The sequence below is a fragment of the Lacerta agilis genome, chromosome 1 (assembly GCF_009819535.1).
Source record: "Lacerta agilis isolate rLacAgi1 chromosome 1, rLacAgi1.pri, whole genome shotgun sequence".
NCBI classification, from domain to species: domain Eukaryota; kingdom Metazoa; phylum Chordata; class Lepidosauria; order Squamata; family Lacertidae; genus Lacerta; species Lacerta agilis.
The window spans coordinates 115,055,002-115,077,363 of record NC_046312.1 but is presented as its reverse complement, the minus strand read 5'-3'; the positions used below and the strand labels follow the sequence as shown (position 1 = coordinate 115,077,363).

General features: G+C 44.7%; 1 protein-coding gene across 1 annotated transcript; it reads left to right on the top strand.

Annotated features, from left to right (window-relative positions):
• The first annotated feature begins 121 nt into the window (after positions 1 to 121).
• Positions 122 to 21,994, top strand: DCAF17 (DDB1 and CUL4 associated factor 17). The gene is made up of 13 exons (XM_033168207.1): positions 122 to 391; positions 620 to 864; positions 2,340 to 2,443; positions 5,644 to 5,734; positions 8,379 to 8,515; positions 10,924 to 11,002; positions 12,099 to 12,188; positions 12,446 to 12,553; positions 13,953 to 14,058; positions 15,494 to 15,636; positions 17,629 to 17,738; positions 18,831 to 18,918; positions 21,891 to 21,994. Exons 2-13 carry the CDS (start codon positions 703 to 705, stop codon positions 21,984 to 21,986), a joined length of 1,314 nt encoding a protein of 437 aa, XP_033024098.1. The 5' UTR covers positions 122 to 391; positions 620 to 702; the 3' UTR covers positions 21,987 to 21,994.
• The last annotated feature ends 368 nt before the right edge of the window (positions 21,995 to 22,362 follow it).

The window sequence follows — 22,362 nt, the reverse complement described above, 5'->3', positions numbered from 1 at the left end:
CCTGCGCCGTCCTGAGAGGTTTGTTGTTGTTCTGCGTGCGCGTGCGCTGGGTAGTCGGAGGCGCGCGAGGGCATAAAACCAGGCGCGGGTCTCCTCTACATTATATCTATATACTGTTTTTAAGTTGCTTTGTGCGAAACGGCAGCCATTCCCGCTTGGAAGGTTTGCAATGGAATCCTGTGCTTGTTGAGTCGCTCACTAAGCCCCTCCTTGTGTGCCATAGGGCTTACTCCCTAGTAAGTTCCTGCTGGTCGGATCTTGATCTGGACGGTTGTCGGGCGGCATATTCCACACCGATATGTGGAGATCCAGCGCCTGCGGTTACATCCCTGACCCCTTTGCTTGCATTCGCAGAAAAGCCCCAATGCGTTCCAGTGAGTCTGACTCCCAAGTAAGTTTACGCGTGAGGATTGCATCTTCAGAACCGTAAACTGGGTCCCTCGGCGATTAGGGGGGCAAAACCAGGCAACTCGTAAAGGTGCAGGAGCCTCGCCCCCTTTTTTCAAACTGCAAATCTAGCACCTAGGGTTGTACGGATGAGTTTTAGCTTTTGCTGTGATTTATTTCCATATTTGGCTAACTGAGCAACTTTTTTTCTCCCCACCCCCTTTTTGTTTAGACTTCTTGTGTTTCCTGAATAAACCAAGTGGAAATTGGGGGAACCAAGTGGAAGTTTGATGTTCCACCAACGTGCTTTCCAGTATGTTTGCCTTATCTGCCACAAGCAGATTACCTTCTGCTGATGCATTCGAAAATCGAAATATTTGCTTTGTACTCACCAGACGGTCACAGGGATTTCACGCAAAAGATGCTGGTGTGGTCTATAGGAAAAACATGGGGATTCTGAGGAAGCTGGTATGCCAGGTAAATACCGGTACTGAAAACCCATAGCACTGTGTTGTAGCTGAATCTTGTGAAGAAAGTACTTCTGCGTAGAAACGAAATCCATATGTCAATCATAAATTGTGATAATCACTGATAGGTTTCCCGTGTAGAAAATTTGTAGTGTGTGAAGCTGTACTAACAGGGTGAATTTTCAGGGATTGTTAACGCAGGCAAGATTAAGGGGTCTTTAATTTGATACGGGTGGCACTGTGGGTTAAACCACAGAGCCTAGGGCTTGCCGATCAGAAGGTCTGCAGTTCGAATCCCCGCGGCGGGGTGAGATCCCGTTGCTCGGTCCCTGCTCCTGCCAACCTAGCAGTTCGAAAGCACACCAGAAAAGTGCAAGTAGATAAATAGGTATGGGTCCGGCGGGAAGGTAAATGGCATTTCCGTGCGCTGCCAGAAGCAGCGTAGTTATGCTGGCCACATGACCCGGAAGCTGTACGCCTGCTTCCTCGGCCAATAAAGCGAGATGAGCGCCGCAACCCCAGAGTCGTCCGCGACTGGACCTAATGGTCAGGGGTCCCTTTACCTAATTTGATACACAGAAGATCAGTGAGTTTCAGACACAGTATTACTGACTCTTTTGCTTCTATCGTTGGTGCCATCCAATGAGTATCTACTCAGAAGTAAGTCCCATATTTGTTCATTGGGCTTACTCTTGAATGTTTATATTGTCTTAAAAAAAAGAAAGATCCTGACCTACTGATACCTATGCTCCACTCAGGGTGACCAAGAAAGAAAACCAACTTTAAAAAAAACAAAAAACCATGCTGTATAATCCAACATGATTTCTCCTCCGTGGTTATGAAATCAAAGCCCCCTATCTTGCTAGAGGTTGTTGACTAAGGTGAGTTCAGGGGTTAATCACTCAGGGTAACTGATAGGCTATGAGAAATTGTAGAAACTTTTTGGATTCTATAGTTGGAAAAGGACTGCCACTCTTTATCACCTCAGCCCAAAATATTTGTAATGTAGAAATGCTACTTCTGCTTCTTAATTTATGTTTTCTTTTCACCTTAAGACATTGCTGAAACCTATACATGCCCACACATAGGCATACAATTGCAGCCATAGACCTTAGATTCCTGTTGTACAGGCTTTGTATCTGTAATGGAATCCAGTGGAAATGTATTTAATTGATACAAAAAAATGTAATAATGCCATGCACAGTTTACATTTTATTAATCAAAGGAAGTATAACGTTCTTTCTTAGATGCAAAAATGTGTTTTTATTCACAAAAGCCCCGTTTTTCTGATGTTTTACAGTAGTATATAATCATTAAAAAACAAACCAGTTTGCTAGAGTTCCTTTGCTAGGATCCTTTAGCCTAATACGGAAAACAGGCATTGCATTCAATACAAAATAAATACAAATGATTAATGTAGGGCCTTTTAAAGTACATTTCCTAAACCACATTTTTTTTATAACAGACCACTGTGATTTATTTCAGGAAAGCACAACATTCAGGAACGTGTGGACAACACATTCCACATCTCCAATTGCTTATCAAAGTGGGAGGATTTATTTCGACAATTATCGGTGCTGTGTAAGCAGGTAATTTACCTTTTTAAAATTTTATTTAAAAACACACACATTTAGAAGTGATTTTTCTCCTACATCTTGTGACACTGTCTTCTTTATATTTGTAAAATAGAGGATTGCAATGTGGCACAGAATATCTCATTTTAAGAACCACAGTATTTTTGGGAGACAATTTGGTGCAGTGGTTAGAGTGTTGAACCTTGAAGTGGGGAGAACAAAGTTCAAATCCCTAGTGTGCCATGGTGTATGTATGTGTGTATACACACACATATATCTATCTATCTATCTTACATATATGTGTGTGTGTGTGTAAGTCTATCTTTGTGTGTGTGTGTGTGTGTGTGTGTGTGTAAGTCACTTTAAGACAAAATATTTTTTGTTTCAGTTACAGGTAGGTAGCTGTGTTGGTCTGCCATAGTCAGATCAAAATAAAAAATAAAAAAATCCTTCCAGTAGCACCTTAGAGACCAAGTAAGTTTGTTCTTGGTATGAGCTTTCGTGTGCATGCACACTTCTTCAGAGTATCTGAAGTATCTTGTATCTGAAGAAGTGTGCATGCACACGGAAGCTCATACCAAGAACAAACTTAGTTGGTCTCGTAAGGTGCTACTGGAAGGATTTATTTTATTTTTTATTTTATTTTTTGTTTGTAAGTGACAAATAAATAAATATAATAAATAAGACCTCTTTATTTTTGCATTCACATCCGAGGTCAAAATTGTTTTTCAAACGGGAGAGGATTTATGTTAAGAAAAGAAAAGCGCATGATTGTTTAGAAATCCTAAGCATATGGATTTTTAAATAACTGCATGAATACACATGCCTCCACACAGCTATATGCATACAGGCGGCGACCATTTTGAGCGGGGGTTCCGTTCCTGCCCCCCGCCATCAGTGGAGCATGTCACTTGGCCACACCTAAAAGGGTTGCTGCCTGTATTTCAGCTGAGAGAAAAGAACAAACCGAGTTGTCGCCGTTTCCATTTGTAGCGGAAAGCTTGTTTGTTTCTTACTGTGCAATTTATGCACTCCAAATCACTTTGATATTGCTTCGTCCGCCGTTTTACAATTGAACTTAAGAATTTGTGTAATTGTTGGTGTAATTGTGGTTGTGCGTTTTATGTAGTTTGTTTTTTTAAAAAATATTGCTCTGCGGCTGTTTGCTGAAGTGCGTTGGTTACATCTGTAAATAAAGACTTTGGTAAAATGTAACCAGGAAGAATAGCCTGTCTAGTGAAGTGGGATATTTGGCCCCCAAGCTCCCAGTGCAGCTCTAGGGTGGCCATTTATGTTTTGATTTTAAAAAGAGGGCAAACGAGGAGATAGATTTGCATAATATTTGCATATGTGCACAAATATGCATAGTTACAAATTTAGAATTCAAATAGAAATGCAGCGCGCCTCTTCATAGTGGGAAAGATCGTGAGCTGTGGTGACCTGCTCAGTCTGTTTCTCAAGTTTTTATTGTCGGTGGACACCTTGAACGCTCCTTCACTGCTGTTTTCCCTTCTGGCTCTTTTAACTTTTCATCGGACTTGGGCCGGAGAGACCTTCAAACTGAAGACTCTTTCAGGCAGAGGGCTGTCCTCAGCAAAGTAGGACACATGGTCGTTGTGCTGCTGTTATTGCTGCTCTCAAGCAGTCATATCAGTTCAGGAGTCACCAACCCTTTTAGGCCCAGTGGGTACATTTAGATTTTTTTGAGCTGGCGCCACCCCGAGAGACATAAAGAGAGAAATGAGTGTAAAAGTGAAATCCGGTTGAGTTAATCTGAACTTTGAAAGGCTCATGGAGCAGGAAAGAGTCGCTCTTGCAACTTCCTCCTCCAGCTCCACACAGGTGGCGCTGTGATCTAAACCGCTGAGCCTCGCCGATCAGAAGGTGGGCGGTTCGAATCCCCGCGATGGGGTGAGTTCCCATTGCTCTGTCCCAGCTCCTGCCAACCTAGCAGTCCGAAAGCAACGCCAGTGCAAGTAGATAAACAGATACAGTGGTGCCTCGCAAGACGAAATTAATCCGTTCCGCGAGTGCTGTCGTACAGCGGAAATTTCGTCTTGCGAAGCACGGTCAGAGGAAGCGCGGTTTGACGGGGGGGACTGCAAAACGTTTTCGTTTTGCGAGTCACGGCCATAGGGAAATTCGTCTTGCAAGTCTCCCTTTCGTTAGTGAATGTCTAGCAAGTTTTTCGTCTAGCGAGGTACCACTGTACTGCTGCAGCGGGAAGGTAAATGGCGTTTCCGTGTGCTCTGATTTCTGTCACGGTGTTCCGTTGCGCCAGAAGCGGTTTAATCATGCTGGCCACATGACTTGGAAAGCTGTCTGTGGACAAACGCCGGCTCCCTCAGCCTGGAAGCGAGATGAGTGCTGCAACCCCATAGTCACCTTTGGCTGGACTTAACCCTCCAGGGGTCCTTTACCTTTTACCTTACTTTTAAGGGGAGAGAAGAAGGGCTCAGACATTTTGTGCGTGCCACGGCCAGACCTCAAGGGGGAGAAGGCGCCAGTAGGTACCTATCTTAGTTGTTGTTTTTAAGTTGTAGACTAACCTACCACTGCATTTGTAGCACCTATGGGCACTTACAGTAGGTTTTAAAAATAGCATCCAACAGAAATCAAATGATCTTGGTCATGGTATTCGGTGAAGATAGAAATTCACAGCAGCCGTATTCCACAACATGCATGCACCTCTCCTTGGCATTGGTGCAACTTGTTAATTTTAGGCTCTGACCTTAATGATCTTCGTGCAGAGGAGCTCTTTAGATGGTAATGTGTATTACTCCAAAGAACAGTAAGCCAGCCCAACTGGGTTTTTGAGGACCATCCTGGCTCATGTTGCTGAGTGAGGCCTGGACATCTTCCCAGAAGTCTTACCCTGATGGTGCCTTTGCACCTCGGTGATGACAGGCAAGAACAGGAGAGTTTTGGCCAGAGGCAGTACCAGGCCCCTACCTTCTCTGGCAATAGGAGGGACAAGGGAATGAAGAAGAGAGGAGAGGAAGGACGTGGTCTTTGCTAAAGGTGCTGGGAATTTGTAGCTCTGTAAGGGGTGAACTACAGTTCCCAGGATTCTGGGGACATGGGCGTCCTGCACTTATATGTACGGTGTGTATAAAGTCTTGGTCGTTATTTATAACGATAGCTAAAAAGACTTTTTTGAATCATGGAAAATAATATACTCTAATTCCTCCCCCCCCCCCCCCCCGCTTTCTCAGCACCACACCGGAGCCGAGGATAATTTATCAAATGCCAAGGCGGCCTAGATCGGAAAAAATAGAAGATGCCTTGTTATTGGAATGCCCAGTGGTAAGATTTCTTTCTCTCTCTTTTTTAAAACGAAACAACTTTGCTGAGAAAAACAAGAACCAGACTCCCTTGTGTCACATTTAGCATATTATTATTGTTTTCCTTCCTTCTTTCCTTTTAACTGGAAGTCCAACGCATGAAATAATCTTTGGGGAGCCGCCTTTTGGGACTGAAATAATCAGCATCTCTTAAAGTCTGGGCAGCGCCTGTCTGTACAGGCATTTACATCTGTACAGTCATCTTCCGGTAATCGGGTTCAAATACGCTTATGTGTGGACAAAACCCATCACTTTGCGAGCTTCCTTACAAGATTGTGAAGCCTCAATACCCTGGATAAGAAATGTTTTAAAGCAAGCGGCTTATGGGTTTGCAAGTCATAATAGGGTGCACGTTCTGAAGCTGCTGTGACTGGCAAGTGCTGTGTTATGCTATGTCGCTGTGGCATTGCTCCGTATTGAAAGCAGTGTTAGAATCTGAGATGTGAAAGCTAGGAGCTAAAGGGCACCTTAAACCGAGGTTATGGGCGCAACAACGGAATGTCTCGGCGCGCTTTTTTATAGCAAGAATTCAAAGCTGAAAATGAATGAACCGCAGCTAAAATATTTGTTGTTGTTGTTTAGTCGTGTCCGACTCTTCGTGGCCCCATGGACCAGAGCATGCCAGGCATGGGCGTAGCTGACGCATGCACACGGAGAGCGCAGCGGTCCCGGGGAAAGGAGAGGAATTGGGCCAGCGAGGGGGGTGTCATTCCCCTCGCTGGCCCGCCCCTCTCCTTTCCCTGTGGGCTTCGCTCAGGGAGCGGAGCGGCGAAAAAAGCCGCTGAAAGGGGGAAAGCCCCCTCTTTCAGCGGCTTTTTTCGCCACTGGCTGGAGGCAGGGATTGCGGGGTCAGGACTCCACCCCGAGTGTCACCCCCCCCCGGGGCGCTACAGGGGGCCCCCTGCCCCCTCCACCCCCCCTTGCTACGCCGCTGATGCCAGGCACTCCTGTCTTCCACTGCCTCCCGCAGTTTGGTTAGACTCAGGTTGGTAGCATGGAAAACACTGTTCATCCATCTCGTCCTCTGTCGTCCCCTTCTCCTTGTGCCCTCCATCTTTCCCAACATCAGGTTCTATTCCAGGGAGTCTTCTCTTCTCATGAGGTGGCCAAAGTATTGGAGCCTCAGCTTCAGGATCTGTCCTTCCAGCGAGCACTCAGGGCTGATTTCCTTCAGAATGGATAGGTTTGATCTTCTTGCAGTCCATGGGACTCTCGAGAGTCTCCTCCAGCACCTTAATTCAAAAGCATCAATGAACCTAATAAAGTATTAGGTTCATTTTTCACAAGGTCAAGTCCTTCCCCTCCCCACCCCCCACCCCCAATATTCTCAGGAGGGTCTCTTCTCCAGTCTTCAGAGAGGAGCTGGCAGTGGGGAGGCAGAAAAAGGTCTTCCTTTCCTTCCACTCTGCAGTTTTAATCTGAAATCTTAGGCGCAATACTGCGCCCAGAGCTCAGAAACTGCTCGTGCTAATGAAATTCCCTGTCGCAAAATGCACCAAGAACAAAGGGAGTTTTGAACACCGATTGAAAGGATGGCAAAATGTCCATTCGCAATAACAGCTGGAAGGTAAGGCGGCTCATATGTTACAAGTCCAGAAGTGGAGTGTCATGTGTTACTTGTGTGTTCTGTCCACATGGACACATTGCACAGCCCATTGGGATCCCTATCAGAGGTGAACCAAGTCTCCAAATTGTGTAGAGCAAATATTCAGAGTTGCCTTAAGTTCAGCACTTCGCATTTTCTCCATAAGAGTGACTGGCATTCACACAGGTTCACTATTTGGGGTTGGGAATCGCTTCACAGATAAGAAGCTGAGACTCCAACAGAGAGATGGGGGGATAGCTGCCCATGGTTGTAGTTATAATAACTAACTAATGCTCATCATTACTATTATTAATAATGATTTACTGTATTTTTTGCTCCATAAGACACACTTTTTTCCTCCTAAAAAGTACAGTAAGGGGAAATGTCTGTGCGTCTTATGGAGCGAATGCATGGTCCCTGGAGCCGAATTTCCTAGGGGCCAAAAGCAGATCGTGCTCTTTTTTTACAAAGAGAGAAGGGGTGTTGAAAGGAAGCCACTGAACAGCTGTTCAGCAAGTGATTGGGGAGAGATCCCAGGCCTCCATAGTTGAATGCAGAGGGAGGCTGTTTGTTTTCCCAGCAACATGTGACTGGCTGATTAACTGTCTGGAAACTGTAGAAATGGCTGTAGGACTAGAAGTTGCAGAACTGTGAGTTGAACCCCATAAAAACGGGCCTTTTCCTCTTTGAAAAAGAAGCTGCACCACTTTGAGCTGATCCTCAAAAAAACAGGGCTTTTCCCTTTGCAAAAAAAGCTGCACCACTTTGAGCTGATCCTCGAAAAAACAGGGCTTTTCCCTTTGCAAAAAAAGCTGCACCACTTTGAGCTGATCCTCGAAAAAACAGGGCTTTCCCTCTTTCCCCCTCTAAAAACTAGGTGCGTCTTATGTTCAGGTGCGTCTTGTGGAACGAAAAATACGGCAATTTCTATACCACCCTTCCTCCGATGATCACAGGGCGGTTTACAGTATTAAAACACAAAAATACACAACATAGGAACATTCTCTATTTCTTAATACAGGGTGAAGTGCTGCCGAGTCAATCAGACTACAAACCTTCCTTGTTGGTTCTGACAGCAAACAACTGGCTCCTTCGCCTTTCCGCAAGTACAGGGGAAATACTTGAAAAAGTGTACCTTGCTCCCCACTGCAAATTCAGGTAAAGAAGGTAGGCTTTAGTGTAAGATTGCTTGAGGGTTACTTCTCAGCACAGAGTGAAATCCTATGAATGCTTACTTGAAAGCAAGTCCCTCCTAGTGGGGCATACCACTCAAGGCCACTATCCTGTGTCCACTTACTAGCGTGTAAGACCCATTGAACTCAGCAGGACTTAACTTCAGCACAATCCAAAGTACAGTGGTACCTCGGGTTAAGAACTTAATTCGTTTTGGAGGTCCGTTCTTAACCTGAAACTGTTCTTAACCTGAGGTACCAATTTAGCTAATGGGGCCTCCCACTGCCGCCGTGCTGCCGCCGCCGCACAATTTCTGTTCTCATCCTGAGGTAAAGTTCTTAACCCGAGGTACTATTTCTGGGTTAGCGGAGTCTGTAACCTGAAGCGTCTGTATCCTGAGGTACCATTGTACATTGCCTCACAAGTAGGGATGGATGAATATACCTCTTGGTACATCATTTTTCCAGCTTTAAATTTAATTCTCCACATTTCTGCAGCAATTTGCATTTTAAAAAAAAATCCCGTGAAAATCTGCCAGCGTTTTAATATGAATTTCTCATTGAAAAGCCAATTTGTTTGCTATAGATTTGACTAATATACAGAACTGCGTACAAAAACATGCTTGTTATGATGCATTTTTGTAAGCAATCTTTTTTTGTCTGTTATTTTTGCAAATATATGCATTTCAACACATATTTGCCCCTAATATAATGCAAATCTTTATGTACTGTTTGGTCGGAGAACTGCATTTGTACAATCCGGAGAGGTGTAAATTTCAGAGGTTGGCTGCCTTGCGATTCGCAGGTTGGTTTTGAGAAGTGCAGATTAGCTCTTAATTGAAATGCAAACAAAGCCAAATTTCCTTCCCAACTCAAAAGTACCTCTTCCTGGAATTGATAATTGTCTGTATTTCTGAGTCATGCACTCAGGACGAAAGCGCCAACCTTTATCAGATTAAGACCGGCCTTTGCCTTATATTGAGAGACAGTGTGGTGTAGTGGTTAAGAGCAGTACACTCGTAATCTGGTGAACCGGGTTCGCGTCTCTGCTCCTCCACATGCAGCTGCTGGGTGACCTTGGGCTAGTCACACTTCTTTGAAGTCTCTCAGCCCCGCTCTCCTCACAGAGTGTTTGTTGTGGGGGAGGAAAGGAAAGGAGAATGTTAGCTGCTTTGAGACCCCTTCGGGTAGTGAAAAGCGGGATATCAAATCCAAACTCCTCCTCTTCTTCTTCTTCTTCTTCTTCTTCTTCTTCTTCTTCTTCTTCTTATATCACAGTCTTTTCGTGGAAGATGGAGGAGGTGATAGCTGCTTGGGTCCCAAGGAAGATTGATTCCAAAATTATTTTAATATCGCTTTCTTACTGGGGAGAGAATTCTTCCACATCTTCAGGGTTTGCTTATTACCAACTGTCAGGGAACTGTCCCCAGCTCAGCACAGGGTGGTGGAAGGGCTCTCGGGGTGCTACAGAGAGCCCCGGCCCCACCTGACCAGCAGTACCTCCTCTTCCAGCGGAGGAAGTAGCGATGTCTCCAGCAGGGAGGGGCAGGCAGTTTCAGGTCTTGAGATCAGAGGCTCTGGGGATGTTGGAGAGACCCTGCACTCCCCTCGCTCAGCGGACGAGGAGGGAGATAGGCCATTTCCAGCGCCCCAAGTGCGCAGAGAGGTGAAACGCAAGGAGGGGAGGTGGAGATTTGGGATACCGAAACTCTTACGTTGGGGTCACAGCCGGAAGGGGCCACTCCCGGATTCTGCGAGTGGCTGATGCTGACATGAACTTGTAGCTCTGCACTGTAAATAGCATGCACAATAAACCTGTTAAAAGACGGTTTGTTGGAGTCTTGCCTGGCTACTCGTGAGCAACCACCCCACGGACCTTACACCAACAGAGCCTCTTAAATAATAGGTGCTGTTTAACAGTTTATTTCCTTTTGTCCAATTAGGTTGGTCCTTTTTCTTGGCAGTTCCAGAATGGGAAAATGGCAGCAGGGAATGGCTTGGTGGGGTGGCAGCTCTCACCTGACCTCTAGTCAGCTGCTGCCTTCCAGGAGGGGTGAGGAGGTGGTGAGGTCATTGTTGTTGTTGTTCAGTCGTTCAGTCGTGTCCGACTCTTCGTGACCCCATGGACCAGAGTACGCCAGGCACGCCTATCCTTCACTGCCTCTCGCGGTTTGGTGGTGAGGTCAGTGCGGTGCAAATGCAGGAACCTCAGGTTGGCTCCTCTGCTATGTTTGCACCGCAGCAACACAACCCATCAGAGATTAGCAGAGCGCCACTGTCCACTTTTGGTAGAAGGAAGGGCCTGAGAGAGTGAAGTATTCAAAGCATCTCAGCAAGAGATTTGTGTTTTGGCCCGTTTACCTTCTATTTGATCCGTTTACCTTTTACCACTAGATATCTAAGTTGGGATGTTCCTCAAGAGGTCATGGTTGTCAAGTCAGCTCAGCAGAAACTCCCTGCGGCCGCACGGCAGGTACGTTGGCTTGAAAGTATTTGCTTTCAAAAGGAGACCTTTTTGGGTGCTATATAGGAAACTTTCTCCCTGATTTTACTTGTGGGATTACAGTGGTACCACGGCTTACGAACTTAATCTGTTCCGGAAGTCCGTTCTTAAACCGAATCCGTTCTTAAATCGAGGCAAACTTTCCCTAATAAGGCTTCCCGCCATTGGTGCCCTTCCACCATTCGGCTTCCGTTCATAAACCAAGGTAAAGTTTGCAAATCGGAACACTACTTCTGGTTTTGCGGAGTTCGTAAACCGAATAGTTCGTAAGCAGGACTGTTTGTAAACCGAGGTACCACTGTACTGTGTCTTTAAAGGACAAGGATACTTGGGGCATCCGAGTCTATAAAGTATCTCAGGACTTTGGGAGTCCCTGATCTGACTTGAGATGCCTTGTCAACAGCGTTCAAAAACTCCCATTGTTCCAGGCATGTTTTACGATAGGGAATTTCATTAGCGCAAGCTGTTTCTGAGTACTGCACCTAAGATTTCAGATTAAAACTGCACAGTGGAAGGAAAGGAAGACCTTTTTCTGCCTCCCCACTTCCAGCTACTCTCTGAAGGTTGTAAAAGAGACCCTCTTAATAATAATGGGGGGGTGGGCATGGGAAGGACTAGACCATGTGAAAAATGAACATAGTATTTTAGCTGCAGTTCATTCATTTTCAGTTTTGTGTCCTTGTTATGAGAAAACATTCCTCTGTTGCGCCCATAACCTAGATTTAGAGTGCCATTTAGCTCCTAGCTTCCGTATCTCAGTTTCTAACATTGCTTTGTTAATGGCTCGATCCAACTTGGGCAGTCTTATCTGGATCACCACACTCGCCTCTTAATTCAGGAAGTACACAAGGCCAATCCACACCCCTAGTACATCTGTTTCCAGAGTGGAAGCCATGTTGCTCTCTCCGAGAGATTATACCATCATAAGCGCTGTTGTTTTGATAGATGCATGTGTGCATACCTTTATACGTGCTTGAGGAAAAAGATAATGAGAATTCGTTTCTACCTCTGGCCTATCATGCCCAAGCTGAAGTGTAATAACTGTTTACGGCATGTTCCTTCTTAGGCTGGCATCCAACGGTCTGTGCTTTTCTTCCTTGCCGTGTTCAGAGTTCTGCCGCTATCGTTCGTCGGGATGCTAGAACTTGACAAAAAAGTAAGTCTGCTGTCCTAGGGGTTAGCTGTCCTCTTTTCGAGTGGTCTCAGAAAGTAAAGCCATTGATCGGTACAAATTGCTTATTTTAGAAAGCCTGAGAAGCCTTGGTTGTGGTGGTGGTTGTGGTTGTTGTTGTTAAATTTATATACCACCCTGTATGGCTCCAGGTCCTAATTTCTAACCAATGCTGATGATTTTTGTCAAGGGCAGGTGGCCTCTACTGATCTCTTCATTGATTTTCTTTCTGCTCAATCCAGATCTTTGGAAATGGCATGACAGACGCCGTGTTGTCGCACAACATGCTGGTTGTGACACACAGCACTGGCCTTGTCAGGCTGTACAGCTTCCAGGCTATCTCTGAGCAGGTAAAGGACCATGAGCAGAATCAGTACTGATATTTCAGCACCTTTGATGCAGAAGTTGTTTTAGAGTAACATAGCTTACAAGCTTAAGGTTGGGGAGAAGCAACAGAAGAATGGGAGAAGCAAGGGTAAAAAAGGCATTGATATGAGTCAGTATCAAATATCCCCTACTGCACATCAGCATAAACTTGGTTCCTGAATCATACACAAGAGAGGGAATTGGCTCTCCACGGAACTCCAGAAGAAGCATATGGGGGGAAAAAACAGAAACAAAATGATTTCAACTTATTTTTGTGGGTGGCAGAGATGTGCCTCCCCAGATCGGACTTTCCCAACCTGATGCCCTTCAGAGATTCCTGGTGTGCAGCTTCTGCCATCCCCGACAACTGGTCATGTGGATAATGGCGTTTGGTGCTCAACGGGGCGTTTGCAGGGCACCTGGCTGGAGGAGGTCATTGTTCCAAAAACCGATCGAGCAATAGCATCCTAGCCATAGCGTTTTGCAGTGCTGCAGAACCTTCGTCAGCCACATTCCCTTCTGTGAGCAACCTTCCTCATGCTGGTAAGTGGACAGGACCCAGAAGCAAAAGCAGCCAGACTAGGATGGTCCTTCATCTAGACTAGGATGGTCCTTCATCCAGACTATGATGGTCCAATGCACAGCCCAAGAACTGCATGTGGCCCTCGAGGCAATATTTGACGCTCTCCACCCCCCCAGCCTTCCCCAAGCCATGTAAGTGAGGCACTGGGCTTGGGAAATGAGGTGTGAGGGCCCTGACAGCATCCTAGAGTCCTCCTGCCTACTTCCCAAAGCCTAGTTAGCGCTTTCCCCTGCATTGGGGAGGAGGTGGGAGGGCTCTAGGACCTTGCCAGAGCCTCACAACTCCTTCCCAAAGACTAGGGCCTCCTTTACCCGGCTTTGGGAAGGCAGCACAAAGAGTGGGGAGGTGGGGTGTCAAATTTTTGGCCTTGCTCGCCCCTGCCCAACAAGGCAGTGTGCATCCTGTGGGTTTTCTGCCAAAGTATTCTTGTGGCCCACGTGGTTTGAAAAGTTGGACTGCCCTGGTTCAGGCAAGCAAGAGGCATCAAGAGTTCAAGATCACATTCCATCCGGGCAAGAACGCTTTGGGTGCAGAGGAAGGGCCAGTGAGGGGCAAGGCCTAGAAGGGTTCTGAGGACCAAACAGAGAGGCCCTTCTAGGCTTCAGGTTCTCGTTCCTTTTTCATTTGCGTATGCTTCTAGAGATAAATGTTGAAGCTCAGATTTAGAAACAAGGAATAACTTAAAAACAAGCAGACTTAAAACTTCCTTAGATGAGAACACAGTGCAGCAACTTTCTTTAGAATAGAACAATCATACATGTGTCAAAAGAATTAAGCAGGCTTCTTTTGTTTTCTTATAGTTCACAGAGCGCCAGGTGGATCTGGGACAAGAGTGCAGCTGGAATGGCAAAGCTGGGATTGTGGGAAAATACCCCTTCGGCATTCCCTGCAATATTAAAATAACAGGTATTTCTACGGGGTTATAGTTTCATTACCACAAGTGGTCGGTTTCACATTTTAGAAAAAGCCCTAGCGCTGCCAGTAACAGCTGCTTTTATGTGCATTGGTATAGTAATTGTTTTGGAATTTGTATTAATACTGTTAATGCAGTCCTTTGCATGTCTCCTCAGAAGTAAGCACCACTGCATTTGTTTGGGCTTACTCCCAGGAAAGGATATATAGGATTGCAGACTCTCTCTCTCTCTCTCTCTCTCTCTCTCTCTCTCTCTCTCACACACACACACACACACACACACTTTGGACTGTTACCCTATCCCCTGTGGCTTTGGACAGCATAAAACCTAGTACAGTCGTACCTTGGAACTCAAATGGAATCCGTTCTGGAAGTCCAGTTGACTTACAAAATGTTCAGAAACCCAAACGCAGCTTCTGATTGGCTGCAGGAAGCTCCTGCAGCCAATCGGAAGCCATGGAAACCCCGTCGGACATTCAGCTTCCAAAAATAGCTTGCAAACCGGAACTGTCACTTCCAGGTTTGTGGCGTTTGGGAGCCAAAATGTTTGAGAACTAAGCTATTCAAAAACCAAGGTACGACAGTACTGTGCAATTTGCAATGTACAATGCAATGTAACAGCTTCAGCTGGTAAGACAGTTAATGTCCATTCCTGGATCAGGCACTACCTTGACCACTACTGTCCATGCAAGGTTGGATTACTGCAATGTGCGCCATGTGGGGCTACCCTGGAGAATGGTCCAGAGGCTGCAGCTGGTTCAGAATGCAGCTAGGCTGCTTTGGGGAGCAAACTATCACCAGCATATTGCTGGCAAGATTTGCAGTGGCAACCAATCCGCTACCAGGCAAACTTCAAGGTTTTGGTGCTAACATACAAAGCCCTGTGCAGCTCAGGACCAGGTTACTTAGGAAACCACATTATCCCTTATATATGAAATAGGTCACTGCATTATCCGGGAGAGTTCTTCCTTGAAGTTCCTAAAATACCAGAAGCCCACTCCACGGTAGCTCTGAGCAGGGTTTTCAGCGTATCTTATAAGAGTTGGCAGGCACCTAACGTGTACTTCGTGGAAACAATTGAAGATATTTTTGTTCCGGCAAGCTATCCTTAGTGGTTATTTTGTACTGTTTTGTAAACTGTTTTTGACTGTTTATATACTATACTTGTGAACTGCCTTGAGACACACGTGAAAGGCGATTCACAAAATAATAAAATAAACACAATCAGTAAAGGGAAAATGTTATGTCTTGTGTCCAGGTGTCTGTTTTATGTACTGCTGATTGAATGCAAGGTTGCAGGGTTCCGGATAATCATTGTTACACTATAAACTTTCAGTGTTTAGTGCTGTAAACTCTTGTGTGTGCAGTCCTGAAAGCTTTACTGAATAACATATGGAATTATGAAGCTGTTCATGTTAACCTTCGCAGATACCCCAGATCTGCTTTTCGAAGTGTCTTCCCTGGAGAACACATTTCAAATTGGAGGATACCCTTGGCATTACATCATCACTCCTAACAAGAAAAAACAGAAAGGAATCTTCCACGTTTGTTCATTGAAAGACCACACTTTGGTAAATCTATTCAAGTGTCACATATTTATTATCAGTCAGAAAATTGTGGGTGTGTAAAATAGGAAGAGAACCGTGCAGCATTATTTCCTGATAGCTCAGTCGGTAGAGCATGAGACTTTTAATCTCAAGTTCACAGATTCCTCCATGGACTAGATAACCCCCCTCCCCCCCCGGATCCATTCCAACTCTACAATTCTATGTCTCCATGATTCATTTCAAATTTTTCACTTGTGTTTCCCTGACTGGCCCATTTCAAGATAGAGTCATGTGTGCAGAATCATGTTCAACATTAGGTTGCCATGCTTTCTGTTTGTATACATTGGTGCCTCGCAAGACGAAATTAATTCGTTCCGCAAGACTTTTCGTCTTGCGAGGCACCGTTTCTCATAGGAACGCATTAAAATTTAATTAATGCGTTCCTATTGGGAAAAAAGTCCGGGGGCCCCTTCCGACTGGCACTGGAGCCGCGCCGCGCCGCGTTTTAAGGCTGCAGCGAGCGAACAGCAGCGCTGCTGTTCGCTCGCTGCAGCTTTAAAATGCGGTGCGGTCCAGTGCCGGCTTACAGTGGTACCTCACCAGACGAATTCGTCTAGCGAAAAACAGCCATAGATGAATTCGTCTCACGAGTCAACTAAAAACTCGCAAAACCCTTTCGTTTTGCGAGTTTTTCGTTGTGCAAGGCATTCGTCTTGCGGGGTACCACTGTATAAGGAAACATCCTTGTATTGTTGGATTAAGCACAGACATGAATACAAAATCAAGGAATAACTTTTGAGCGGCTGTTCTCCTGTTGCAAAGATGTGCATCTTCTGCCCACCTTCCTTGCAACCCGACAATAATATTTGGAGGCAGCAGGGTGAAAATAGTGTGTTCAGTATTTAAAGCAGCTTTCCCCAATCTGGTGCCCACCAGATGTTTTGCACTAGGACCCCCTCGTACCTAAGGGACTGCCTCTCCTGGTATTTCCTGGAGAGGTCCTCAAATAACAACTTTTTGGAGGTCCCGAGCCACAAGGGTGCTAGGTTGGCTTCAACTAGGGCCAGGGCCTTCTCAGTACTGGCCCCGACTTGGAAGGGTCTGTCACAAGAGACCAGGGGCCTGCGGGATTTGGCATCTTTCCTCAGGGCCTGCAAGACGGAGCTGTTCCACCTAGCCTTTGGGTTGGTTTCAGTTTAACCCTGATGTTTCATTCTTTTGGTGTGATTGGTGGGCTACTTAAAAATGAGGCTGCAGTCTCAATTAAATTTTAAATTGTATTTTTAATCTGTATTTTAATGAATTGTTTTATGTTTTTGTTGTGATTTTATTGGTGTTAGCCGCCCTGAGCTCGGTTTGGCGGGGAAGGGCGGGGTATAAATAAAAAAATATTATTATATTATTATTACTACAACTTACATCAGCGCAGCTATGTGCTTGTTGGGGCTGATGGGATATGGAGTGTGACAATATCTGGAGGGCCTCTGATTTTAAAAAAAACAAAAAACCATTACTCAGGGTAGGTGTCATATCCAATTACTAGGCAATTTGTATATAGGAAAGCATTAAATTGTGTTTCAGTCTTAATTGCTTTGGCAGCAAAATCTGACGGGCTCATACCTGTCGTAGCTCATCCCTTTTTTGAATTACTTTGGTAAAGTACCCTTGTAATAAATTAGATGGAAAACTGCATGTTTTATTTCAAATTCTACACTCTTTGTGCCCCCCAGGAATAGATTTATTAGTGGTTAATATGGCTTGAAAACAGAACTGCAAGGTTGGCCAAATGGACTGTATTCTGGGATGAGATAATTGAACAATATTCTGTAAGAAGTGTGGCGAATTTGGACTGTGGAAACCAATGTTAAGTTGCCTAAAATAGGACAACACCCCATACTTCCTTCTCGGAAGATCAGGATACAAACGCATGCTACAACTTCTCAGTATACATTAGATGGAGGGGGTCTCTTCTGCGTTTGTTTGAGATAACTTACATGTTTTGTTCCATCATTCCAGGCAAAGAATGGCATCCAGTATATGGAATGTTCCTCATTAGAACCTGACTGGATATCTTTCCACCCAGACACTTCTGGAAGAGTGTTGCATGTGGGGCCAAGTTTGATTAAGTAAGTCTTGCTGTGAAAGTAGCCTGTGCCTGCCTGTGACTCAGTTGTTCTTTAGTCTTCACTGAGGGATTCGCTGTCCAAGCTCGCGGGTGGCGCGGGGGTCTAAACAAGTGAGCCTCTTGGGCATGCCGATCAGAAGGTCGGCGGTTCACATCCCTGCAATGGGATGAGCTCCTGTTGCTCTGTCTCAGCTCCTGCCAACTTGGCAGTTCAAAGGCATGCCAGTGGAAGTAGATAAATAGGTACCGCTGCGACAGGAAGGTAAACAGCATTTCCATGTGCTCTGGTTTCCGTAACGGTGTCCCATTGCGCCAGAAGTGGCTTAGTCATGCTGGCCACATGTCCTGGAAAGCTGTCTGCAGACAAACACCCGCTCCCTCGGCCTGAAAGCGAGATGAACGCCACAACCCAATGGTCGCCTTTGACTGGACTTGACCGTCCATGGGTCCTTTACCTTTTTACCTTTAGCTGTCCAAGCTGAACTTCTGATTGGCCAAGGTTTCCATGTCCTTATAGATGTGTTTGGGAAAGGGTTAGGCAAATTCATAGCCATGATAGCTAAATGGAAGCTATATGTTCAGAGGCAGTATTAGATGCTGGAGGCAATGGTGGGTTGTTGCCTTCAAGCTTATTGGAGGCATACTGTTTATCATCTTTATTTCTTCATTGGAGGTTCATTGTTTATCATAATCTTGAATCACCCAACATGAATTTATAGCAATATCCCGTAGCTAGATCTTCCAATTTATATTTTTAAAGGTGATTAATTTCTGGATTCTCAGAACTGAAGAGTTAAAGTTGAAATGTTTTATCTGTGTGTGCACTCGCGCGTATGAAACAGATTCCTGGATCATGCCCTTTGATACCACCATTACACACAGGAACACAAGAAGTAACGTTGTATGGTCTGACATGGCAGATTCTGATGCCGCCATGCAAGAGATGCCAAACATGTGCTTATTTAAAATGTGCTGGTTCCTGACTCTTACCGCTCCATCTCAGAATGCATAGTGACTGTGAAATTAGTGTTTTACTTTCTCCATCACACCTTCCTGTGAATGTGACTCTCTTGGTTTCATTTTTCTCAACCAGAGTTTTGAAGCTGAAGGAATCTGAAAAGAACGCAGAGAAGCAGAAAGTTACGGAAGACTTTGTCATAGAGGCCAAAAGGGGAGATAATGTGAGAATGTAACACAAAAAACCTGGATTGTTGTTATCACTATTATTTAACTTGTTTATTTGTGCAATTTGTATATTGTAGAGACCATGCTTTTCATTTCAGCTCTAGCTCAGATGGGGAGAAATTAACTCTCATTTAGGCCTGGATCACACATGCAGCTTCCTCACTCATTCACAGTCAAAACTTCTCACAGTCACCTGCGTCAGTACTTTTCAGTGGAGACAACTTGGAGCTGGATTGTATGAATGGTTATCAGGTGATGAAGATTCACGAGTGCGAATCAATCCTTTGTGGCCATTGTGTAGCAAGAGGCAGGCTTGGTCCTCTGCTGAAGCTGTTAACTGTTTAGGGGAGAGTGTGGCTCTTAAAATGTTTCCATGGCACCTGAAAGTTGTTGCATTGAAGCAGATCACAAAAAACATACCATTGAAAAGACCTAGAAACTCGCCATGAAATACTGATGACTTGCATCTGAAGACCTGAAGTTTAGGTGCAGCTCACAAACGATCATATAGGGCAGTTTTTTCAGATACAGTGGTACTTTGACTTATAGCTCCTCGACTTACGACGTTTTCGACTTCCAAATGAGTTCCGGAAGGGAAAAAAATGGCCGCCGCTTCTGAATTTTTCAACTTACGAAGGGAAAGCAGTGGCGCGATACCTCGACTTACGAGTTTTTAAATGTGGTTTTCTTGACTTATGATTTTTTTTCCCTTTCGACTTACGAAAATTTCGACTTACGAGAGCGCGTTTGGAACGCATTATCTTCGTAAGTCGAGGTACCACTGTAAAAGGTCAGGCAGCTTTGAAATTATAGCGGAGCTACATTCGAAAATCCTCCTTGAGGAGAAAATGCATGCTTTCAAAGCCTAACAAGAAAACGTTGCTAACATCAGAGAAAGATGGGATTTGCCCCTTGTTTGTAAGTTGTTAAATTGTTTAGTCTCTGTGTACAAAGTAGAGCTAAAAGTAGGGTTGTAGAATAATAATAACAACAGTAATAACTATTGTTATTACAGTTGTAACTTGGATCCTGAACGCCTTGCGAGTCTGGCTCCCGAACGCTGCAAACCCGGAAGTGAGTGTTCCGGTTTGCGAACGTTTTTTTGGACCCCAAATGCCTTGTGTGGCTTCCGATTGGCTGCAGTAGCTTCCTGCAGCCAATCGGAGGCCGTGCCTTGGTTTCTAAACGTTTTGGAAGTCGAACGGACTTCTGGAACGGATTCCGTTCGACTTCAGAGGTACCACTGTATTGTTTCTTTTCTAAGGACTAGAATCATAGAATCATAGAGTTGGAAGAGACCACAAGGGCCATCCAGTCCAACCCCCTGCCAAGCAGGAAACACCATCTAAGCATTCCTGACAGATGGCTGTCAAGCCTCCGCTTAAAGACCTCCAAAGAAGGAGACTCCACCACACTCCTTGGCAGCAAATTCCACTGTCGAACAGCTCTTACTGTCAGGAAGTTCTTCCTAATGTTTAGGTGGAATCTTCTTTCTTGTAGTTTGAATTCATTGCCCCGTGTCCGCTTCTCTGGAGCAGCAGAAAACACTAGATTTTGTTTTGAAAAGAAAAAGGCTTCCAATCCTCATGGTTGTAGAGCAAAGCTTGGTTTTAAAATAGGGTTTTTTAAGCTATTTAAAAGGAAGAAATGTTTTCTAGTTTTGGTGCTGTCATCAGCCCCAGCCCCCATGTTCAGTGGTCAGAGAAGATGGGAGCAGGAGCCCAGCAACGTACGACGGGCCACAGGTTCCCCATCCCTGCTTAGAACTTGGATTTATATCCCTCTGTCTCTTTCCGTGGCTCTTACTTCCTGCCCGCTACTTACCTACTGATTTATAGCAGGAGTGGGGGAAGCGCTGTGAGATGTTGCAGAAACATTAATTACCAAACCACAGTCCCCATGTGAGAGGTGTTTGGATCTAAACACTGAGCAGTCAGCGACATAATATGATGCTGTTGTTTGAGTGGCTGTATTGCGTGTTCCAGTGAGCCATAAGCAATTTGCATCATCTTAGCTTCTCTCTCCTTGTGCGTTGGTGGGAGGAGGGGCGGGACACAATAACTGGCTTACCATTCTGTCTGAAAACCGGGATTATGGTTTGTTTCCCTCCTAGGAAACCACAGCCTGTAGCCAAGGTTTGTTCTTGGTTTACTGAACATGGTTTATTTGGAGCAAAATGGGCAGACTTACCTAAGAAAGTAGTGGATTCATTTGAGGTTTTTAGAGAGGGCTCGGATGGCCCTCTGTCAGGGATTCTTGACCCGTGATTCCTGTATGCAGGGGGGTTGGACTAGATGTCCCTTAGGATCCCTTCTAACTTTATGATTCTGTGGAACAATCTTAATCCCTGGTTCAGACATAACGCTAAGCAGGGAGGAAACAAACAGCTTAGATCGGCACATTCACAACAAACCATTAAATGTTGTTTACTGTGACATTGAATTGTATTGTTTTTAATGAGCTAGGACATAGTTATGAGAGAGAAATAACATAGCTAATAAAGGGAGGATGAGTAACAGCTTAAACAGTATTTTGAATGTGGTTTTTGAATAAACAACAGTAAAGAATCTTTATCTAGCTTTTCTGTGCTATAAATAAATACCCAGCAAGCTTAAAAGCTACTTCTCTGGAGTGCAGTGACTATTAGTCTGTATTTCTGCTGCAGCAGTTGAGAATGTACTTTTGACTTCATTATTCTCCTGAATGCTTTGTAATTATCCTTTAAATCTTTTCAGCAAAGACGCCTAAGAAGATGGTGTCTGTGTTTTTTCTAGGTGCAGTGCACATTTTTCAAATCGTTTTGAAACTTTAACTAACCTATCCTTAAGTATAAAGCTGCTTAAATCCATATTTAACAAAAGTAAATGAAAAATTCAGTTAGCGTTGTCCTTAATTTTACTATTTGTCTCATTCTCTCTCTCTCTCTCTCTCTCTCTCTTGTCTCCATATTTTAATCTCAAATGTTAAGAACTCTGTAACGGTAACAGCGTCTGGCCGAGTTGTGAAGAAACGTATGAATCTATTGGATGATGACCCTGAGCAAGAGGTAACAAAAATTCTGTGATCTTGAATAAGGCAGTTCCTGAAATGAGCCTCGTTGACTTTGTAGAACTTGTGTTGTATCTGATGCTAGTTTCTGCTTGGAGTAGAACCATGGAGATCAATGGGCATAACTCATGTGGCGCATTGATTTCAGTGGGTCTTCTCTGAATACAACATAGTTTTATGCAAACGTTTGTGTGTGCGTATAAATATACCTTACTCGTGTGTACAACCACACACACACACACACACACTGCTAATTTAAATGTTGTCAAATGTAGCTGAGTTCAAGCTGGGAACGACAGGAACTTTGCTATACCCATCTCTCTTTCTTTTTCTTTCCCCCATTTGATAGAGTAGATCTCTTTGTTTTCTAGTCCTCCACTGGTCAGCTAGGA